Source organism: Ceratosolen solmsi, unplaced genomic scaffold (genome assembly GCF_000503995.2).
Source record: "Ceratosolen solmsi marchali unplaced genomic scaffold, CerSol_1.0 scaffold1, whole genome shotgun sequence".
NCBI lineage: Eukaryota > Metazoa > Arthropoda > Insecta > Hymenoptera > Agaonidae > Ceratosolen > Ceratosolen solmsi.
The window spans coordinates 1,311,360-1,332,155 of NW_011948415.1; the positions used below are offsets into that span (position 1 = coordinate 1,311,360).

A 20,796-nucleotide genomic window follows, 5' to 3' on the forward strand; every position below is an offset into this window, starting at 1 on the left:
ACGATAATTTTTCTTACGCCGCATTATAATACTCATTTCACGACATAAAAAAAGGAAAGATTGCATAAATATTTAACATCATTGCAAAAAACAAAAACGTTCACTTTATCCGTATCGTTCGCTGCTTATTCATATTCGTAAGCATCAGCGAAATGTAAGAAGTTAATAAATCATCCATTTTATATCCAAGAGACGTTTCGCACAATAATTTAGAGCCTCGAACTAAATTGCCTATTGTCATATGGAAGTACGTATTACCGGAAGACCAATTAGAGATTCTTGTGAATGGGTGCGTCACCAATATTTCCTAAAAATTTTATTTTAATTTTTTCATTTAAAATAATGTACAACCCCTAGCGGCATATTTACCTTTGATTGTGGATGAATCAAACTGACTCCATGCTTATTTATAGCAATTAAAAGCAGCTCAGGATAGTCTGGTTCGGTGCTTTGCTTTACCTCAAAGAATGCTGATCCAAATGTTGGCCATCGATAGACTATTTTTAAAAATGTTATTTTGGAATCCTCGGGACTCATCCCTTCAAGAAAATGCAATGATTTTTAGAAAACATCGTCTCGATTAGACGATTATAGTAATGAAGAATTATAATTACCGGCGTCGTGATTGTATGCGGCAATTATAGAACGTTTCCATTCGTTTGAGCTTTGTGTTTTTACTAAATCGCCAGGTATAAGCTCCCTTAACATTTGACTACAATTAAAGAAAGATTTGTTTCCGTAAAAATGTGCGCGTGCGATCAAAATCTTATGTAATCGAATAATAAATAATGTCGAAATAGCGTTTATTTTTTTCTTACGGTATTGCTTGCAGCTCTTGTTTACTTTCTCCAAATCGAACTCTATATACTAATGCTGCTAATCTTGAAGCTTCCTCCTTTGTACACTTATGATATCCTAGATGAAAACGTAATTCATTAAATTAATATCTCTTCGAATAAGCAATATGAATCGTTGTCAATGATTACCTCTCAGCAACTTCGGTAGTTCTTGGTGAAAGTGAAATATTAAATCGGCATTTCGATCCTTACCAGGTACAGTATTGGTCCATAATTTCTTCATAAAAAATACTTGATACGTAAATTGTGGAGATAAGCCTAAAGTATCGATAGAAAATAACGATAGAAAATTGACAATTGGTAATAATAAATTATTATGATAATTATAATAATTAGGTTCAAAAACTGACCGTCTCTGGTGGGATGAGCTTTCCTCATCCAATCGGTCAAATGACGAACGAAATCAAAGAAAAAGTCACCTTCCGGTACAGAAATAACTTTATCGGCAATTTTTACAAATAAGCTAAAACCTTCGGAAGACCTTAAATTTAAACGCTGTGCAATATTTTGGCAGAAATCCTTAGCTCTAGTTGAAGAGTCGACTTCAAATGCTTCGTCCGTATCATCTGGAAAATATACTTTGTGAAATATTTGGGTAGTTTTGTGCTGAATTGCTTCGACTTCCACTTGATGCGGTGGATATTTTCGTTGACCATTTCGTAAAGTTTTTTGTAGCCTTTGCAAAGAATCTTGCGATATGCGATGACGCCGTGTCCGTAAAAATAATGTCAATTCCTACATGATAATATAATTCTCAATTATTTCTGATGGAGAATAATGATTGGATTAACAATTATAGAAATTATATCGAACGCTCTACGATACAATGAGCGCAAATTTTTAATTAATTAAGTATCCTTATGATTGTCCAACATACGCTTTTTTTCCCATAAAACAACAAACAAACCGTTTTACAGTACTCAGCGATAGTTGAATATATTTAATTGCTTTGCCGTTGAGAGAGTCGCCACGACCGCCAAATAAAGTAGTTTCACAAGACAGTAAGCGATAATGGTAAATAACGACTTTACCTTTAAAAGGCTCTGGCTGCATGTGAAAAGACCCGTTGCCAACCACATCAGTTCCCAACCGCGTTCCTCGCTCAGCCTATTCCTGTTATCGGTCAGCTGTTTCATTATTTGACAATAAATTTCGTCCCGGAGAATTTCATTCTTTAACGGTCCGTCGAAAATCAAGTCCGTATACTCATTGCCGACGCGCGGCCTCTTCGTTGGCAAATCCCCCATGTATTTTAGAATGGCGTTGAAGGCGAAGCAAGCCTCGTCTGCCAATTCGTCTTTGGACACTAATTTTCGTAACAACGGCTGCTTCAGTGGCTCGCGAGAATGACGCCATAATTCGTCAGGGTGCCCTCGTCGCGCTGTCGTTAATGTCAATGCTTTTGACATGGTCTTCTTTGGAGGGGGCCTATAAGAAATAAATAAAAAAAAAAAAAAAAAAAAAAAAAAAAAAAAAAAGAATAAAAAAGAATAAAAAAGATGCGTGTGCGGTGAATTTTCAAATTTAAATTACGCCCGCTGTGAAATCATTTTAATGTATGTGCTATCAAACTCGTGAAAATTCATCGAAATGAATTATTACATTCGTGTTACAGTAGTCGTTCGTTCCTACGTAAATCTTTAAAAATGAACAATTTCTTTTCTTATCTTTTCTTTTTTGTTGTTTTTGGTTGTTTTTTGTCGTTGTTGTTTTGTTTTTAATGAATCCTATTGTTCGCAAAATTATTTATAAAGAATTTTATACATACCGAAAATGATCGATCGCATATTCCATTAGGGTATGCGGTTTGTCACGAGTTTCAACGCCATTCATTTGTTGAGGATACAGTCTTCGTCCATTTTCATTCCCGTTAACACTGAATAATGACTGTAAGTAACAATTATTTCACATCACTATTGCGTTAATGATCCATTCGTTTATAAAATAATAAGTATGAGCATGCAAATAGGCGTATAGTATAGACAAAAAATGACAAAATCCCAAGATGATACACAATGCGTTTATATTACGAAAGGCATTGGAAAATTCCAGCCAATTATCCGCTTTGTCAAACGTATTGTTTATAGCCAATTTAATTATTGCAGCAGTTATTGTTTAATGAAATTGAGAAGAAGCGGAAAAGTAGGAAATGGCTTACCAAAATATCGTTCGGAGGCTTCGACAACGACGGCAGCACGTAAACAGTTTCAGAGGGGAAGTCGCCCTTTTCGCCCGTTCGCTCACACACACCGACGCACCAACCCGAATTGTAAACTGTCTCGTCGCCGCCGTCCTCGTCTAGCGTTATAAGATCTCCCTTCTGGAACGTTAAGAACGTCGAGCTTTCTCCCGCGCCCTTGTAATCCTGCAAGGCTATAGCGTACTTGCTACGTTTTTTCAGACCCTCCAGAAAGTATACGACTAAGTCGCGAATATCCTCGGCGCTGGGACTTTGGAAAGTAAACTCCTCGCCTCGTACCGTCGATAAGCTGAACGTTTGAGTGAACATCTTATTTGTTCTGCAAAGTAGGTATAATTTTACAAATTATTAATTAAATTATGATAACGCTTGATTCAAATGTGAAGTAAATGAGATTTTATGATGGTGAGTGATGTGCATTAAATTTCTCGCTTCGATAATGTAATTTTACTTTTAATGATAGAAATCTTGTACTTAATACTAGCGTACTTTTGACTAGAAACGGTGGTAATTTCGGGGAATGATAATTCTAAAAGCACTTGTTCTTGATCGTCTACGACATAAACACCGGTCCAGTTGACGGCGATGATGACGTCGTTTTTCGGAAGATTTGGTCCGGAGTTTCTGTACGCTTCGTAGAAGCGAGAAAAGAGTAATGGCCATTTAAATTTTGCGTAACCAACGATATCCTCCTTGACTCGAAGAGCAGGTACTTTTTCTTTTAAGTAATAACTCTGTAAAACGTAAAACGTGTTTATGCATTTATAGTTGCGAATAATATATATATGTGTATATATATATATATATATACATATATATATATATATATATATATATATATATATATATATATATATATATGGCATTGGACATTTTATTTTTTAAATATATTTGTATTACGTATAATTACGTTACACTGTAGCTGTGTTAAACTGTAGCTTTAATCCTTAATTTTTTATCAATTATAGAAATTCGATACCTATGCTTATGTTATGAATATGTAAGAACGAGACAGACATTATGCGATTATATCATTTAATAGACAGTTAATTATATCCATTAGGACATTGGCGATAGCTATTGAATACGCATTTACCAAATTGAATTAAATTTCGTTTGTATCATTGTTGATTATTATAATTAATTGTAATTTAGCTATTGGATTGTCTATATTTCAGAAAAAACTAACATGAAAATTATAATAATAAAAGAGCGTTAAAATATAGAAATTAAGATTTAACAACAACATAAGACAATGTCCTCACTTTTTTGTAAGCTTGCAACACGAGGTGACCCCATCTCTCGATGGCCTTGTCGACGTCCGTCAAGCAATAATCGGGAATGTAATTCGGCAACAAGGTGAACAACCTTTCCACGTTCATGTCCGTGTGATATTCAATGTAGTATTGCTGGGCCGCGATCATCGCCAAGTCTTCCTCCTTGTCGCATCTGTACTCCCCGAATTTCACGCCCCGCACGACCTGCTGGTAAATCAGATTTGTCGCTACCTGATCTTCCGTTGGCTCGTGCCACGGGGCGAATATTTCCTTCCTAAAGAACAGACGCCACGGCGCGTTCCTTTCTTGTGCGCCTTGTTCCTTCGCGTACTGTTCGCACTGCGAAATTGCGTCCATCACGTGATCGCCTCCACTGCCCAGCGACGAAACCTGCTCGGGAACTTTTGGTTATTACGTATTGCTCGTGACACGACCAATTGTTTGCCTTGTGTAAAACACTTTACGATTATTATTAGATGATCGGCTAGTCGAATGGTTTTTCAAATTTTAGAAAGATAATTTCCTTTTCTTTTGCAATGCCTTAATTGAGATATTTTCAGGAGAAAATCGCTCGATCGTTAGTTGGAACAATTCATAGATGCGAAACTCAATGAATCCTTTTATTAATTAGAGTTTTAAGGCGTGAAACATAGATAGAGAAAAACTCGATTGTCTATTGAACTTGAAGAAGAAGAAGGAGAATTAAAGACTTGAGTAACCATTCAGCATAAAGACATTAGCGTATTAAGAGTAAATAATGGGATCTTAATTTGCACGAAGCCTTACTTTATTTAATTAAATTAAATTCCATTGATTAACTCTGTACGTTTTATTACGAAATACTTTCGATATAATTTTTTTTTTTTTTTTATGTTTTTATGTTATTTTATGAATTTATGTTTATTTTAATACGACTGTTGAGTGAAATGGATATCTTATTATGAAAAATGCTGTTTAACCTTAGGCATAAAGTTCTAAAGGTACGACGATTAATTCTACAATACAATAACAATATTTACTCTTTAGGCGCTTCGTTTCTTCAATCTCCGATCATTTCAGAACAACTACGTTTGTATGTGATTTTCATTGAAGAATAAGAGCGCTTTTACGCGATTGCGAAGCAAACCTTATCGAAAAGTGCGATGTACAGAGAGAAACCAAACTGATCCCTGAGCGATATCTTGTCCGACAACTGATTACACAATTCTCGTGCCGTGGTCGCCGAGTCAGCAAGAAGTGTTTTGGTATTGCCATCCATGAAAGTAATAGGCAGCATTATTGGCTTCTTGGATTTAGTCGCCTGGAGCTCCAACCAGCTTGGCGGTTGATTGCGTGTCCCATTGTTAAAGGTTCGCTTCAATCTGTCCTCGCAGTACGGAGCATAGCCTGGTGGACCCTCGCGTATGAATGCCCTCAAGTAGTTGACAAACTTTTCCGAAGGGGCGAAACAGCCGACGCAGAGCGAGAGTAGAATCCAACCCCGGGCGTGGGAGGATTTTGATGGATTGTTCGTGAGTTGCTTGCATATTTGACAATAGATTTCATCGCGGAGCTCGGCCCGAAGTATGCCATGGCCAATGATGAAGTGGAGCTTCTCGAGATTCGAAGTGGGTCGAGCTTCAAGCCAGGATTGATAGCTGTCGGCTGTGTACTCGTCTTCTTGAAGTCGGCGCCGAACATCCTCGCCGAGCTTGTTTTTACGCTTCAGAGTGAGGGACACGAGCTTGTGGCGGATAGATCGTGGTTTTTGCTTGAGGAATGATTCCTGAATGTTACAAGTGATTTGAGTAATTGGTGCTTTGTACAAGCTATCCGAATGATTTAAAAAAAAAAAAAAAAAAAAATAAATAAATAAATAAAATTCTATACAAAGTTCGTATAGCTGGGAAAAGGTATTAAATTCTTTTTATTATCGAATGCACTTGAATGACTCGCATATCTACTATACGATTTTGCTTTTCTGGTTAATGAAACATTTTCTAAACTCAAGGATGAGCTTCGCTCGCCGTTGTCGAACGATAACAGGCATTTAATTTGTACTTACAGGATCCATTCCCATTAACTGTGCCTCTTGAAATTCTTTACTTCTGATGAAATTCCGACCAAGTGTAGCGGTAACCTTCGACATGACCGAAGTATTGTCTCTGTCCATCGTATGAAATCGGGGTTCTGGCAAGTCTCCTGTAAATCGTAGAATTGTAATCCACAAAGCTTGTGCGGCCTAAAAATACAACATGACAAATATTTTACATGTTAATTGTTTCAAAATACAGAAAAAAAGAATAGAAGAAAAAGAAAAAGAAAAGAATAGAAAATGAACACAAATAATAAAGCAAGCAAACCAATTGATCCCCTTGTGTGTGTAGAGGTAAGAGTGGATGCTTAAGTGGTTTCCTCGAATACTGATGCGTAATATTGCCTTGAAAGTAAGTTGCGGCAAATTTTTGGAATTTGAATTCCGACAAATCTTCTTCGTCTTCCGATGCTGTTTGCATGGGGCTAATGATTTCTTGTTGATCGGCTTTGGGCGCGGGAAGATCCTTCATTAACAGTATAATTAATTAAAGCTTACATTCGGTCGATAATTTGTGTGTGTGTGTGTGTGTGCGCGCGCGCGCGTGTTTTTTTTTTTTTTTATTAAAGATACGCACATTATATACTGAAGTTTCTCTGGCTGGTGTTGGCGCTTCACTACTGGAATCCGGTAAGAAATCAAACATCGCCTCGACGAGTTTACTATCATCCACGGGTTCATCCTGTTTCTTCGCAGCGTCGTTAATAAGATTCTTTTTTATCTCCATCCGACGTCTGTCTTCCATTTCCATTTCGATTTCTTTCCTTTCTAATTCTTGCATACGTTCCTAAAACGACCAAATTATAAATAAAAATTACCAATACTTACAATGTAATTGAACGCTTATCGATTACGCAAACTTTATAATGACATCTTTGAAATTATGATGCATTAACGCGATATTTACAAATCTTTTAAAACGCTATAGGGTGTTAAGGTCGTCGATTCAAATCAAATTCAAAAACATAATCGCCACTCGTACGTATCATGGAATTTAGCACATTATTATCCAGCGCCGATAAGCGATATTGCTTATCAAAATGTAAGCGTAAATTTTGTTTGGAAAAGCATTGTTTGGCCTTTACCCTGAAATGTTGATCAGCAATTTCTTTGGCCCTCTTATTGCCCTGATCCTTTAGCTCCCTCTCTTCCTTTTTTCTCAGCCTTAAAGCTTCTATGTGCAGCCTATACTCGTACTTGAGCTTCTTGTATCTCCTCTGGGCTATCATTCGCCGCACGTGCGCCTGTATTTTGACTATCGCCCACATTTTCTTCCTGTAGGCGCGCCTCACCAGGTGGCCCCTCGCCCTTGCTTGCAACGCTACAATATGACCTCTCAAATGCCGGAACCTGTGCGACAGTACCCTAGACCTAATGAGGGCTTGTAGCCTCATGTAGCCAATCCTCATGCGCTTGTATCGCTGACGTTGTGCGAAGCCGCGCCAGTGCTTCTGGATTTTTATGGCAGCGGCTCGCATGCGTAGGAAGCGTCGCCGATAAACCCAACCGCGGATGTTCTTTTGAAGAATGAGAATTTTTCGTGTGAGCACGCGGTCGCGCTCTTGCTCGAGAAACAAATCGTGGGCATCTTTGAGGAATACTTTGGTGTGGCCGAGCTGATAGTCCGATCTGCCCAGTACCACATGGCAGAGTTTCGTCGTTGCATATCGGCAATCAGTCTGCGAAGGAATTTAGTTTATAACTGTTAGATTAGGCAATAAACGTCACTTGTTCGTATATCAATACGGGTTTTCATTCATCAATATTACATTGGATGCAGTATTAATTTTAATTTCAAATACTGTATAACAACTAATGGCATTTATTTCGTATTGTTTGACTGTTGATGATAATTAATGATAGTTCAAATAATAGCTCGCTTACCTTGTGTGCTGGAGGTATACCGGGTATAAGGAACCGATATCGTTCAACAAACTCCGAGAAAGAATGACGAATTGGATACCCTGCCCGTCTTATCCTTATTGTCTCCATCATTCCAGAATAGCGCAATTGTCGACAACAAAGGCCTCGATCGAACATCTGCAATGCATCATTAATCATACATTAAAACGTCCATGTTTTGTTTTTATTCCAAATAATCAAGCAATTTTAACACAAAAAATCGTATACCATTGGCTTTTTATATTCATTGGGCTTTATACATCGGATGAAAAAAGGTTGGCAATTGCACAAAGTTTTCATTAGGGCATCTAAAGATTTTTTAAATTGCGTCGAAAGCGTGGGAGCCCTTTTTCTTGTTTCCGATCCCATACCGATATCTTCTACGAAACAGGTCTGCAGGAATTTATTCGACGATATGTGTATTAACTGTAAGAGGTCGGCGCTAAACGTATCTCTATTTTTTTCGAGAAAACTTCGTGTGTCGTAAAATACGACACCAGCGAAGTGATTTAGACCAAATGAAGTATTAATGTCGGATTTAGGCTTCAAATAATTTCGATGTGTTCCATGAGTTTTATGAATTTTCGCAAGCATTGTCTGATCTGTACCCTACAAGAATCGCCATTCGCATTAAATTAAATTGAATTCTTTACCGTTATATTGAGATATAATTTACCTTAGGGAACTTCGCCTCTTCGTCGATCAGTGCCATTATATTTAATTGTTTTATGGCAATTAAATCTAATGCGTCTTGATTATCAACAAATTCTATGTGCTGCCAATTTATCCCTTCGTGGTTATACTCTTCTTGTTCCAATTTAAAAATGTGTTGTACAAAAAACTGTTGCAAATTTTCATTCGCGTAATTAATACAAAATTGTTCAAAACTATTATGATTAAAATTTTCAAAGCCAAAAATATCGAGTACTCCAATAGCGCTTCGAGATGCATGTTTTGGCCTGAATATTGCTTCATTAATTTTTTTCACTATGTGTATAAATAATCTGCCGTAAATGCCTTTTACAAAAGCATCTCTAATATCTACCGACTGATCTCGCGATAATGTAGAAACCTAAGAAACGTATAAACAACAAAGTAATAACATCGATAAAATTGCCATAGAAATGCAGACAATTCGATCAAATTAGTGAACATATCGTTAATATGTTAAATGAAATTAATATTTTAAATAAAATGAAAATCATTTGATCCTGTAATAATTTCAAGATATTTATATATAAGATGGGTATTTTATGTGATACGTACAACAGTCTCACCGCTCGCGAAAATTGTTCTACGTGTCAGAGCATCGATGAGAGACTGAACTTGTACGCCCAGCAACTGAGCAACTCTTTTAACATTAGTTTGCTCGGGTATTTCCGTTGCATCGAGATTGTCTAAGAATTGAATAACATAATATACATTTTAATTGCTCCGAGCGATAATTTTAATGGTTTTATGAATTTCCTATCAACTTACCAATAACCGTAGCTTTGTATTTTACATTACCCATGTGCAACACAGCCGCGAGTAGCTTTAGAATTTCCCATATTTCGCTGTCGCTAAAAAGTAAAACTTTCATTGCCGAGCGAATATCCGAAAATTCAGCGGCATCATCGCGACCCTCGCACGTAATACTTCCACCCTGAAAAATAAACATTATTATGATTTCGTGTAATGTAGTGAAAAAATTTGCATCAACTAATGTAATCTTATCATTACTATTACTAAACGCATTAAGACATTAAAATAATGTATTATTATTGATATCTTATGGAATTTAAATTTATTGAAGAAAATTTAACCGAACAATGAGAGATGGCTAAATGATAAATTTACGTGCAGTAAATTGCCGTAGCTAATTACGTGATAAGCACTAAGACATTATAGAGGCATAAATGGCGCACAAAAACTATACAAACTAATTTTCAAATTAATTCTTCAACTTACTCTATAATTCCAATTTATCTGCGCTCACATTTGTAATTTAATAAAAATGATAAGAAAATTAGCAATTCAGTTATACATACACCTATTAAGTACTTATACGTCGATGCTTCTTCTAATTCAAGTTTCTGTTTTTCTTCTTTCATTAAACCAGCCAGCATGCAATAAAAAATATGATAATTTCGTTCGTCTAAGCTCTGTGAGACTATTCGTGATTTTTCCAATAGATATTGTTCGATTTTTGCTCCTTCTATAACTCCTTGTTCGCTGAAATGAATATCGATATATTTTCCAAACCTGGACGAATTATCATTTCTGACCGTTTTTGCATTTCCAAAAGCTGAAAAGAATTGCAAACAGAAGACTTTAGTATGTTGCATAAACGCACAAATACAATGATAATCGAAATCCTCCTACTTACCTTCGAGTATAGGATTTGCTTCCAAAATCTGCTGCTCGATCCACGAGTGCTTTCCGCTAATAGCCGCCAAATACTGTAAAATTAATTTTGTACTTTCTGTTTTGCCCGCTCCACTTTCGCCACTGTAACATAAATTAATCGTATTAAAATTTTCCTTTTTTTATCGAAAATTTTATCTCATACCGTGAATAATAATATGTTACATCTAACGTTTTATTGAATGTTAACGATCGATTATTTATATAAAAAAATAAAAATCACAAAGCATTACGAACTGATATACCGCAAATATGAATAATTATTTTGTCGATAGTAATTCATACCTTTTACATTAATAGACGAATATATATGTGGCAATTTTAAATGAAAATAATCTTTGATGAATGTTTAAAGTAAGATGGAAAAAGGCTTTCTCACTGAACAGACTATTCAAATTGTTAATCGAATAACTCATTTATTATTTATCGTATTATTAATTGTAATTAAAAATCACACGACTAAATTTAGGTAGACAAAAATTTTTTTTTTCTTTTAATTTCAATAAATCTACCGTCTAATAATAATCATTGAGACAGTAAATGCTTCTACATCATACTCCCTAATTAATTTTCACCGTCAGTCCTTTTTCCTTATACGACTACATATTGATTACATGTATGAGAATACCTTATAACGATGCATTGATCTTGCCCATAACGATTCATGTGAGCATAACTGTTATCGCCAATAGCAAATATATGAGGAGGTAGCTCGCCGATCTTACGATCTTTATATAATTTTATCTGCTCGGCTGTATAGATCGGCAGAATCTGATAGGGATTAACAGCAACGAGAATCGAACCGGTGTAAGTCTGCCAAAAATCACATTGCACATAAAAATTGCATTTATGGAGCGAATTCCTTCTTTTTTTTTTTTTTTTTTTTTTTTTTTTAATTATAAAACTTTTCTCGGCGTGGCTCATACCATACGAATGAAAATATTTAACTTACATAAATGAGATTCTCATTGTAGCGTATAAGCAAATTCCTAAGGATTCCGGCTTCGTGGAGGTCGCCTAAACTTATCATGTCCTCGACGCCTTGTACCGACGTCGCATGCATTGCCTTTATCCTCCTCTCCGGTGTTAGCCATTGCTCCTGTTTTAGTTATGGTTTAGTTTTAAAATATCATCGTCTTTAAATCTTTTAACATCGATCTAATAGAATAATTTTAAATGCCTACAGATCGTTTAGTTATGTGTTGTATGAAGATTTCGGAGTACACGATATCCTTTTAATAAGCCATTTTTCAGTTCATTAACCATTAACCAAAATATAATGCATTAAATGAAATCAGTCAGATATCACGAACGTTCAATTAACATATATTAATTAAAATAATAAATAATTAAAATAATATTTTGACTGTCTTCGATTAATAAACTTATCCCATGGATTTTAAATTGGGATTTTTTTTGCTTTTAATACAGTTATTATGAAAATTGCATTGAGCATCGAGTAAGCATTTTTAAGCGGCAATGTAATTAAAAAATAATATATAAAGGTGTATCTTACATCGATAATTAATGAAATTATCTACATCCTTTTTTTGTTATTATAAGACTGATAATATTGATAATAAGTGATAAAGTTTATTTAAAAATAAAGATTCTCAACGACTGAATATTGATCGTAAATTACTATGGCATTTAGTTTCACTTAATAACAATGGCTGTAGGATATCTCGAATTTTATGCAATTGTAATGAGTAAGAAATTTTTTTACTTTTTTAATTTAATGATTTTTTAAATCACTGTGATTACCGTACAGTTCAATCGTAATATTACGATTTTATGTACTCATTGCAATATAACTTAAATCTCTTTCTTATCGATATATGTTAGATATACTTTATACGCATACTTTATTCAGTACTGAAAAAAAAAATTGTTTCTATGATGAATATTAAAAGACATATGGTCGTAAGTAAATGTTCTTAAATCTAAATCTTTCGTATCACATTTTTGTTACCAAAGTACAAATATTAAAATTTGTTTCAACTTCCCGTATATCCAGCATAATGTATCGTTAAGTTGAGAAGCGACACACGATTATTTTTATGTTACAAGCACCTCGAGTAATCTAACCCAATTAAAATTGACAAAAACTGTCCGCTACTGGATATTCTCTGTTTACTTGTTAGCGCAAAGGTCTTTTATTCGAAAGAATACCTTATTATCGTCGTCTCTGACTTGAATTCGTCTGCCTTCCGCAGAAACGACTCGGGCGCCGATAGCTACATCAAACTCTTTTCCTGAGACGGGCTCGATCCATATATAGTCGCCCTAAAAGTAACATAAGCTTATTAACTGTGACGATAATTATTAAAAAAAAAAAAAAAAAAAAAAAAGTATAATAATAACTTTTTATTGTATTTTAATGTAATTTTTTGCTATGATTATTGCGATTGTGAATGTACATAACGACTAAGGGTGATGGAAGGGTATACATTGTAAGATATTTGATTGTAATGAGAGAGGGAATTGCAAATCAATTGATATTAAAAGCGCACGTTTGGCTAATAAATTATTTGCTTACAATAAAAAGTTTATGTGTTTCATAAGGATTTATAAGATTAAGTAACCACTGGACATACAAACGGTGTAATATTACTTTCAATTTGCTTATAAAATTTTTCTTACAAATGTAACTGAATACAAGCTCAATATTAAATGTATGTTTAATGAAGTATCAAGTGTGAAAATATATAAATTTTATGCATAATATAACATTATTGCCTGAGTCATAATACTTCGTATTTCATGTGTCGATGTCTTTTCTAAAATTTTCAAATAAATTGTTTAATTACTCTACAGAATACGATGTTTTATATAAATGAAACACGTAGGAAGAACTCTCTCCTATTTACGATCGTTCTCACGTTGGCATTCAATTTTTATTAAACTTACAACAACAAAAAAGCCTCAGTTTTTATTGAATTACTGACTTAAAAAAATCGACTCTATCTCATCAAACTGAAATATTTATCCTTTTCTTTTGTTCGAACTACATATAACTAGAACGTAAAGTTAAATTCGTAGTCTTACAAGTTTAATACGAAAGTACGTAATTCGAGTTCATATACATATATATGTATGTAAATTTCATGATTTTTAATACTTGTTATTCATCGACTTTGAGACAACTTGAAGATGACAAAGTATGAATAATTCAAGTGTCGAATTAATTTGTGTCGAAAAATTTCTAACATGGTTCAAATGTATGGCACACGTTACTTTAATAATTGATTAATTATAGTGTTTATGTAAGCTATTTATAAATTACGCTAATAATTCGACCTTTTGTAAATAATTCAAAACAAAAAACAAAAACAAAAAAAAAAAAACAAAAAACGAACCGTCTCGATTGTTACGCTCGACTTTCTAATGACATATACGACATACGAGTTCTCTTTACATAGTATCGTTTTTAAGTTTAAAAAAAGTATTTAAAGTCATTAAAATGCCTGCAACAACACATTAATTAAACTTTCCAATTATTTTCTTTTACATTTGTATACAAAACATTAATTTCAATGTATATATATATATATATATATATATATATATATATATTTTTTTGCTTCTTTCTTATTGCTGCCAATTAATTATTTAACTATTAAACTGTGTGGATTACAGTACTAAAAGCAATGAAAACAATTTCAAATAAATAAAGAATAAATGTACGGCAATTTTCAGCGAGATAGCTCTTATCGTCGCCAATATTGATAAATTAATCTCTCGTTACAAAATCAATAAAGCATCGAGTCTATCACAGATATTCAACGCGAAACAACTCAACAAATGATAAAATATCCGCAGAATTGTGACGTAAAGTAGTGGCGAGCAAATTGAGACAATAGGCCAAACAAAATCACATGTAAATATCTTTTATTGATATGGAAGCGCCGGAGATGAATGTGTACGAAAGTCCAAGTCGGGTAGATGGAGAGTTGCGTGTCGCGAGCTGCGCGAGTGGCTGCGGCATTTCTCCACATGACATAATCGCCTGATAAAATGATAAAAGTTTATAAATCAAGAGCTCGTTCGTGGGTAGTGGGACGCCGGCTTTTGCAAGGCTTCACACGTACATGCGAGAGCAGCAGACATTAGCAAAGTGTAGAGGAGGTTGCCTACGCAACGAGCCATATTACAACTTACGAGGAAAAATACGAATGCCCGCTAAATATTTAAATATCTTTTGAACGTTATAACGGAAGAACTTCATTTATTCTCCCTTAGTTTGTATTCCGAGTATAGGCGTCGCATAAAGTAAAATGTCATGAAATTACTTCTTTCACGTACAATGATTTACGAAAATCTATATTGAATCAAATGAGGAAAAATCGCATTTATACGCATGGAGATATTGGGGGGTTTTTTCCTTCGTTTTTTTTCTTCTTCTTATTTTTTTATTTTTTTTTTTTTTTATTTTTTTTTTCATATTTATGAAAAAATGTCGAGCTGATAACCGTGGACTGGAGGAGCATTTACAAATTCTTACTTTCCTCTATCTCAATAATTACCTTGTCAGAACGGTAAAACAGTTCAATAAACCATGTCAATTTTGAGGATATACGTTACGGTAATTTTTATCAAATAATTCCCTCACTGGCATTCAATTTCTATATAACTTTTTTTTTTCTTTTATTTCTTTTTCGTTTTTTTTTTTTTTTTTTTTTACAATAATTTCCAACCTTTATTCGGCTCCGCGAGCATGCTTTTTTCGTTTTAATTCTGAAAACCAGTTTTAATGTCTTCTAAACCGTATGTATGTTTAGAAAGAAAGGAAAACCAGTAGAAGCAGCATATACAACACGTCAACTTACCAGCCATAACGACTCAATTAGTAAACACCCGAAGGTCAATAATACGAAATAAGCTTTTTATTATTTATTGTTTCATAAACATAAGAAGGAACAGGAGACTCGGGCTGCTTATATTTGTCGGTAGAATTTAAAGATTCGATGAAACGACCGAAAAGATTTTTCAATAATGAATATTAAAATTTTATTCGACACGGCCTACTCGAGTTACCGAGAGTACATTTTAAAATATGATAAAGTTATTGAAAAGTAAGTAGTCGGGAATTGAATTTGTAGTCCGGAAATTGTTATTCAGGTATTGCGTAGGGATGGACGGTCGTAGGGCCCTGACAATAGACGCGATGGTCAAGCCGTGAGATATTAAAAATGACGGGGGAATCATAAAAAAGAGGCGAAATTCCTCGCGGTAGAGTTGGATCTGGTGTAGGTGAAAAAGCAGGGCGTCGCTCTGTGGAAGAGGCCACTCGGTCGCTCGGACCCTCGCGATAGAGCACAAACGCACCCACACGAACAATGTGCACTTGATATTTGTACGCGGCCCAATTGTTCAGCTCGGCTCTCCCGCTCTCTCTCTCTCTCTCTCTCTCTCTCTCTCTCTCTCTCTCTCTCTCTGTGGCTTTTGGAAGGGAAGGGAAGAGGCGCTCGTCAAAAAAATAAAAAAACACGCTTTGTTGGCAGGCCACGTTTTCAGTATCGTGCATTTTCGACAAAGAGTCTCGATTTCGCTAGTGACCCACCACAGTCTCGGGGCATCGCGTAGCTGTATGAGAAAAACTATCAGCTTTTATTTTTTAACGAATGATTGTTTATTATATTGCGTAGAACGCGAAAAGCCAATATTGGGCTGGAAGTGGCGTTGCTTTACTTTTTTATACGAATGATAATTGCGGTGTTTGAATAAATAGGCTTCATTGTGGTTGTAAAATGTGCAATTGTGTAAAAAGCTATTTACTATTTTATGTGCCCCTACTCTATCTGGCAATGCTGTGCTTTTACAATGTAATATCGTCCAAATATATATATATATATATATTTAGTGACTAAATCTTATCATTGCTTGTTGTAACTATTCCAACTAAATCGTACTAGTTCAAGATATGTGTGCATGTATTCTCAATATATTAAGAATAATAATAAGAAATTGAATAAAAAAGTGACGCGTACTGAAGGAGGAAGCTTGGATACGACAACGCAAAACGCACTTTCTAAATAAAAAAGGCCAAATTCAATTTATGTCTTGATTCTGCGGTCAATGCCATCGATATTTTAGAGATTCTTAAATATTAAGCAATGAACAATCTAATGATAAGCAAATAATAATAATAATAAAATAGATAGAGATATTATTATTTTTATAAAGGCGTAATAAGTACGAATTTACTAATCGATCGTCTCTCTAGTTATATATTTATTGATTATCGATATATTAAATTGTTTAAAAATAAATATTCAAATATGTAGATGTTTGGAATGTATAAATTTGACGAGTAGATAGGTATTTTGAGCTAAATAACGGTTATGTATAATTAAAATAGAAAGTTTTAATAAATTCGTACTGGTGATTGTGAAATTTATCAAAAATATATGAATATAAATTATCATGAGTATGTATTTTAAAATTGAAAAACATTTATACCACAAATCTTATGGCGTTGCAAGCAAAAAAAAAAAAATAATAATCTCATTCTGACAGGCAATTGTATATTTTTCAAATAAAATACTTTTAAATTAAAAGTCAATCTGATGATAATTTTGTAGCTTTATATGTGTGTATATATATATAAGTAAATAAAATTAAAAAAAAAAAAATTTTTTACTCTAGATGAAACAATGAGTAATGTTCAAATTGAATAAATCCAACTTATAAAAATAAAATTGATGATATTTACATGTAAAGATGTAAAAAAAATATGCTAAATATCATATTTCCTGTATTTAATACATTATCCACTTTTCTTTCTCCTGATCCTATTGCAAACATAAATTCAATATTTTAATGTATACAATGCATTAATATTCCATCAGATTTTCAATAAAAAAAAAAAAAAAAAAAAAAAAAAAAAAAACAAATGAGATGAATCATTCCAATAAAGATATCCACAACATAATCTTGTAACGCATTAAAAACGAATTAACATTATTTATTCTATGTAGAAGCTAAGGCAGAATTTAAGTAGCGAAAGAAATAAAATTCCCACATTAAGAAGCAAAATGAAACATAAAGTTATATCGAGCAGTTTACAATTCCATTATATTGGCAATGATTTCGCCGATAAAAGTAAGCGCGACTAAGTGGATAAATAAGAGTTTTGACACGCTGTTGAAACAGATCTTCCACAAGGACTCGACAGGACTTCACTGTCTACTCCGTCGTGAAATTACCTTTTACGGGTTGACGTCCTCGATAGGTAGACTAACTCTAAATAGCTACTTCATTTTTCCGCACTCGTAAACTTTAGCCACAGTAGCAGAAAATCTATCCGCTACGACGTTTTTCCAAGAAGGTTGGCGTTGACACTTTGTGCATCGCGGATTAATTTAACAATATTTCTTCTCAACAATTATGAATAATTTCCTTTCACTGAATTATCATTTTTGCCATCATCTCTATTGTTAAAAATGTCTTAAATTTCATTATAATCATAATAATCACTCGTTAAAAATTACTACCATAAATAAGTAAACGGCATTTACCTTAAGTTACAAGGTCTGTGATATTATATGAAGCAAACGGAACATTAAAAATTTTTATACAATTCTTATAAAATCAGTAGAGTATATGTTTAATTTATGAAATTTCTTAGTACAAAATTTATATACAAGACAATAATTTAATGCATATATTTTTTTTTTTTTATACCAGAACTTAATTAAATAATTGTCATTAAAAAAAGGAAAAGGTTCGATTATATTTTCTAATTAATGTATAATTTTTAAATAAGAATTATTGTATGTGAATTGATAGTTAATAAATTTTTATATTTTATTTGAATTCAATAAAAAGGTGTAATTTAATTAATTTTTTTTATGAATAATAGCAACAATTTTATTACAGTATTAGTGCGTGTAAAACAGTTGGAATAAAAATAATGTAATAATAAATAATTCCTACAATTAATAAAATATTTACTCAATGAGCAAAATATTTAAAATATTTCTCTCTCTCTCTCTCTCTCTCTCTCTCTCTCTCTCTCTCTCTCTGTCTGTCTGTCATATGTTTTATAATGCCTTTTGAATTAAATTTCATTAAGTTTAATATAATTTATAAATTGATGATATATAAATAACTATATCGATTTCATTATAAATTAACATTCATATAAAAGACTTTTAAATCATTTTGACTAATTTTGTAAATTTACATGATGCAAATTTACATAACGTGGACAACAAATAAATTAAATCAACTTAAGTTGATTGAATGAAATATTCAATTCATACAGAAAAGTTTTTTATTATCCTTCTTACACATGTTGTCTCTGTGTCTCGTAGATACCTATTAACCACTCGTATTAGCATAAATTATATACATGCAAATTTGTAATCTATACTTTGTTTTATTTCCTTTGCATAAATTTAATACGTGAGATGGATTTGCAGTAGAGAATGAAGTTAGGTTTTATTTATATTATTATAAATCTTAAATGAGCGTGAGCCTAAAGTATTTTATAATATATGTAACTATAATATTTTTAAATGTTTACAAAAATAAACGGTAAAATATTTTAATATTTAAAAAAAACAAATAGAGTTTTTTTTTTTTTTTTTTGATGCATCAATTATAAATTTGTTTAATTATTAAACTTTCACTATGTTCCTTTTTAGATTTTACATTAACAGTTAATATTAATAACTTGAAATTTATGACACTAAAAATGACAAGCGAAAGGAGGTTACGGTAAAATTTGTATTAAATATCCTTAATGTAGATTCTTAATATTACTTCTGAGAAAATGTATTGTAGGAAAAATTGATAAACTAATCGATTGCGTTTATACATCAAAGAACTACAAAAATTGTATGGCATTTCTTTATAGAGAACATCAGAGAGCAAGCGAAATAAATCATACTTTCATTGGATTACGCTAGAGATAAAAATAAGAGAAGAAGCAAAATAATATACCGTAAAGTCTTCTCCTTAAGCACGAGCATTTGCAAATAATATCAATTATCCTAATGAAAAATTGATTTAACATTCAGTTGCAATAAGTAATGTAGACCAGTATGTCAATGAAATTACATTCAAATTTTCTTTGTAATCACGTAATTGAAATCTTAAATATTATACGTGAAATTAATTGATGATCAATTAAAATCTCAATTTATTAGTAAATATATGGACGGGATAACAGATTATGCTTTATCGATACTCAGTGAAGTAATTTACTTATAACGATTCATTACAAATTATGATGAAAAATAAAGATAATTAATGCATATTCACAATACTAATTGCGTAAATAGCAAGCGATATTATTTACCATTTGAATATTAATAAAGTGAAAGTTATAAACATCGAAGAATCTGTTATCAAAGCACTTATTATTTACTAGATACTTTGACCTTGACAATTGAAATAGGTTTGGTCTATTGAATTTCTATTATCCCTGCGACGTGAGTACTCGCTTGTATTTTTACTAGGTAGATTCGATAAGGAAGGATATCTCCCAATAAGGATTGCAACACTGTCTAATGGATTTACGCAAGTGAATGTAAAGAGCTTGAACATCATTGGTGCCTTCGTTGGGGTTCATAAACATTTTCACCCGTCACAGATTCCTACTGACCGAGTTAGGGGCACCAAAACTGCCGTCTGCCAACGTCGCGCACGCGAAAGTTTTAAGTGGCAAAAGTAATCATTGGCAACGACCGTAAAGTGCGCGATGATTTCTTGCGCGTAATCCGATAGATCGTGATCCACGTTTCCTTCATATCATACATTTTAGGGCTTACGAAATAATGCGACGGCTATACTCACCCGAGTAACAATGACCATCTCTCAAGCAGTGGTTGTCGGCTCGCTACCTAAAAAATAAAAAAAAAATGTTTGTTTCATTGCTTTCACGTTCTGCGCTTAACACAATAATTATCATTATTGTTAGGTAATAGAGTAATGGCACTCGTTCGACATCTTACAACTTTTATTATTATTATGTTTTCATAATGTTTCTGCATTTCTGCATTTTCATTTACATTTTCTCTCATTATGTTATAATAATGAAAATATGAAAATTTTAATTACGTATTTATTGCA

At 33.1% G+C, this 20,796-nt stretch overlaps 1 protein-coding gene across 1 annotated transcript; it reads right to left on the reverse strand.

Moving 5' to 3' along the window:
• Window positions 1–97: 97 nt before the first annotated feature.
• Window positions 98–20,569, reverse strand: ck (unconventional myosin-VIIa ck). Its single transcript, XM_011507560.1, has 27 exons — window positions 20,521–20,569; window positions 12,889–13,002; window positions 11,669–11,815; window positions 11,345–11,529; window positions 10,679–10,800; window positions 10,341–10,597; window positions 9,790–9,955; window positions 9,577–9,707; window positions 8,987–9,382; window positions 8,539–8,919; window positions 8,293–8,448; window positions 7,494–8,087; window positions 6,986–7,195; window positions 6,677–6,874; window positions 6,379–6,555; window positions 5,461–6,099; window positions 4,323–4,724; window positions 3,547–3,791; window positions 3,016–3,376; window positions 2,626–2,744; window positions 1,889–2,285; window positions 1,208–1,592; window positions 987–1,115; window positions 819–915; window positions 615–712; window positions 370–539; window positions 98–307 (listed from the first exon to the last, which is right to left on the reverse strand). Exons 1-27 carry the CDS (start codon window positions 20,536–20,538, stop codon window positions 101–103), a joined length of 6,501 nt encoding a protein of 2,166 aa, XP_011505862.1. The 5' UTR covers window positions 20,539–20,569; the 3' UTR covers window positions 98–100.
• Between the last annotated feature and the right edge of the window lie 227 nt (window positions 20,570–20,796).

What these genes read in the sequence shown, in the direction of transcription:
- ck (XM_011507560.1), bottom strand. An exon ending in TCAGAGACGACGATAATAAG is followed by an intron (nt 11,816 to 12,888) that starts GTATTCTTTCGA and finishes TAACTAAAACAG; the next exon opens with GAGCAATGGCTAACACCGGA. An exon ending in GATCAATGCATCGTTATAAG is followed by an intron (nt 10,801 to 11,344) that starts GTATTCTCATAC and finishes TTTATGTTACAG; the next exon opens with TGGCGAAAGTGGAGCGGGCA.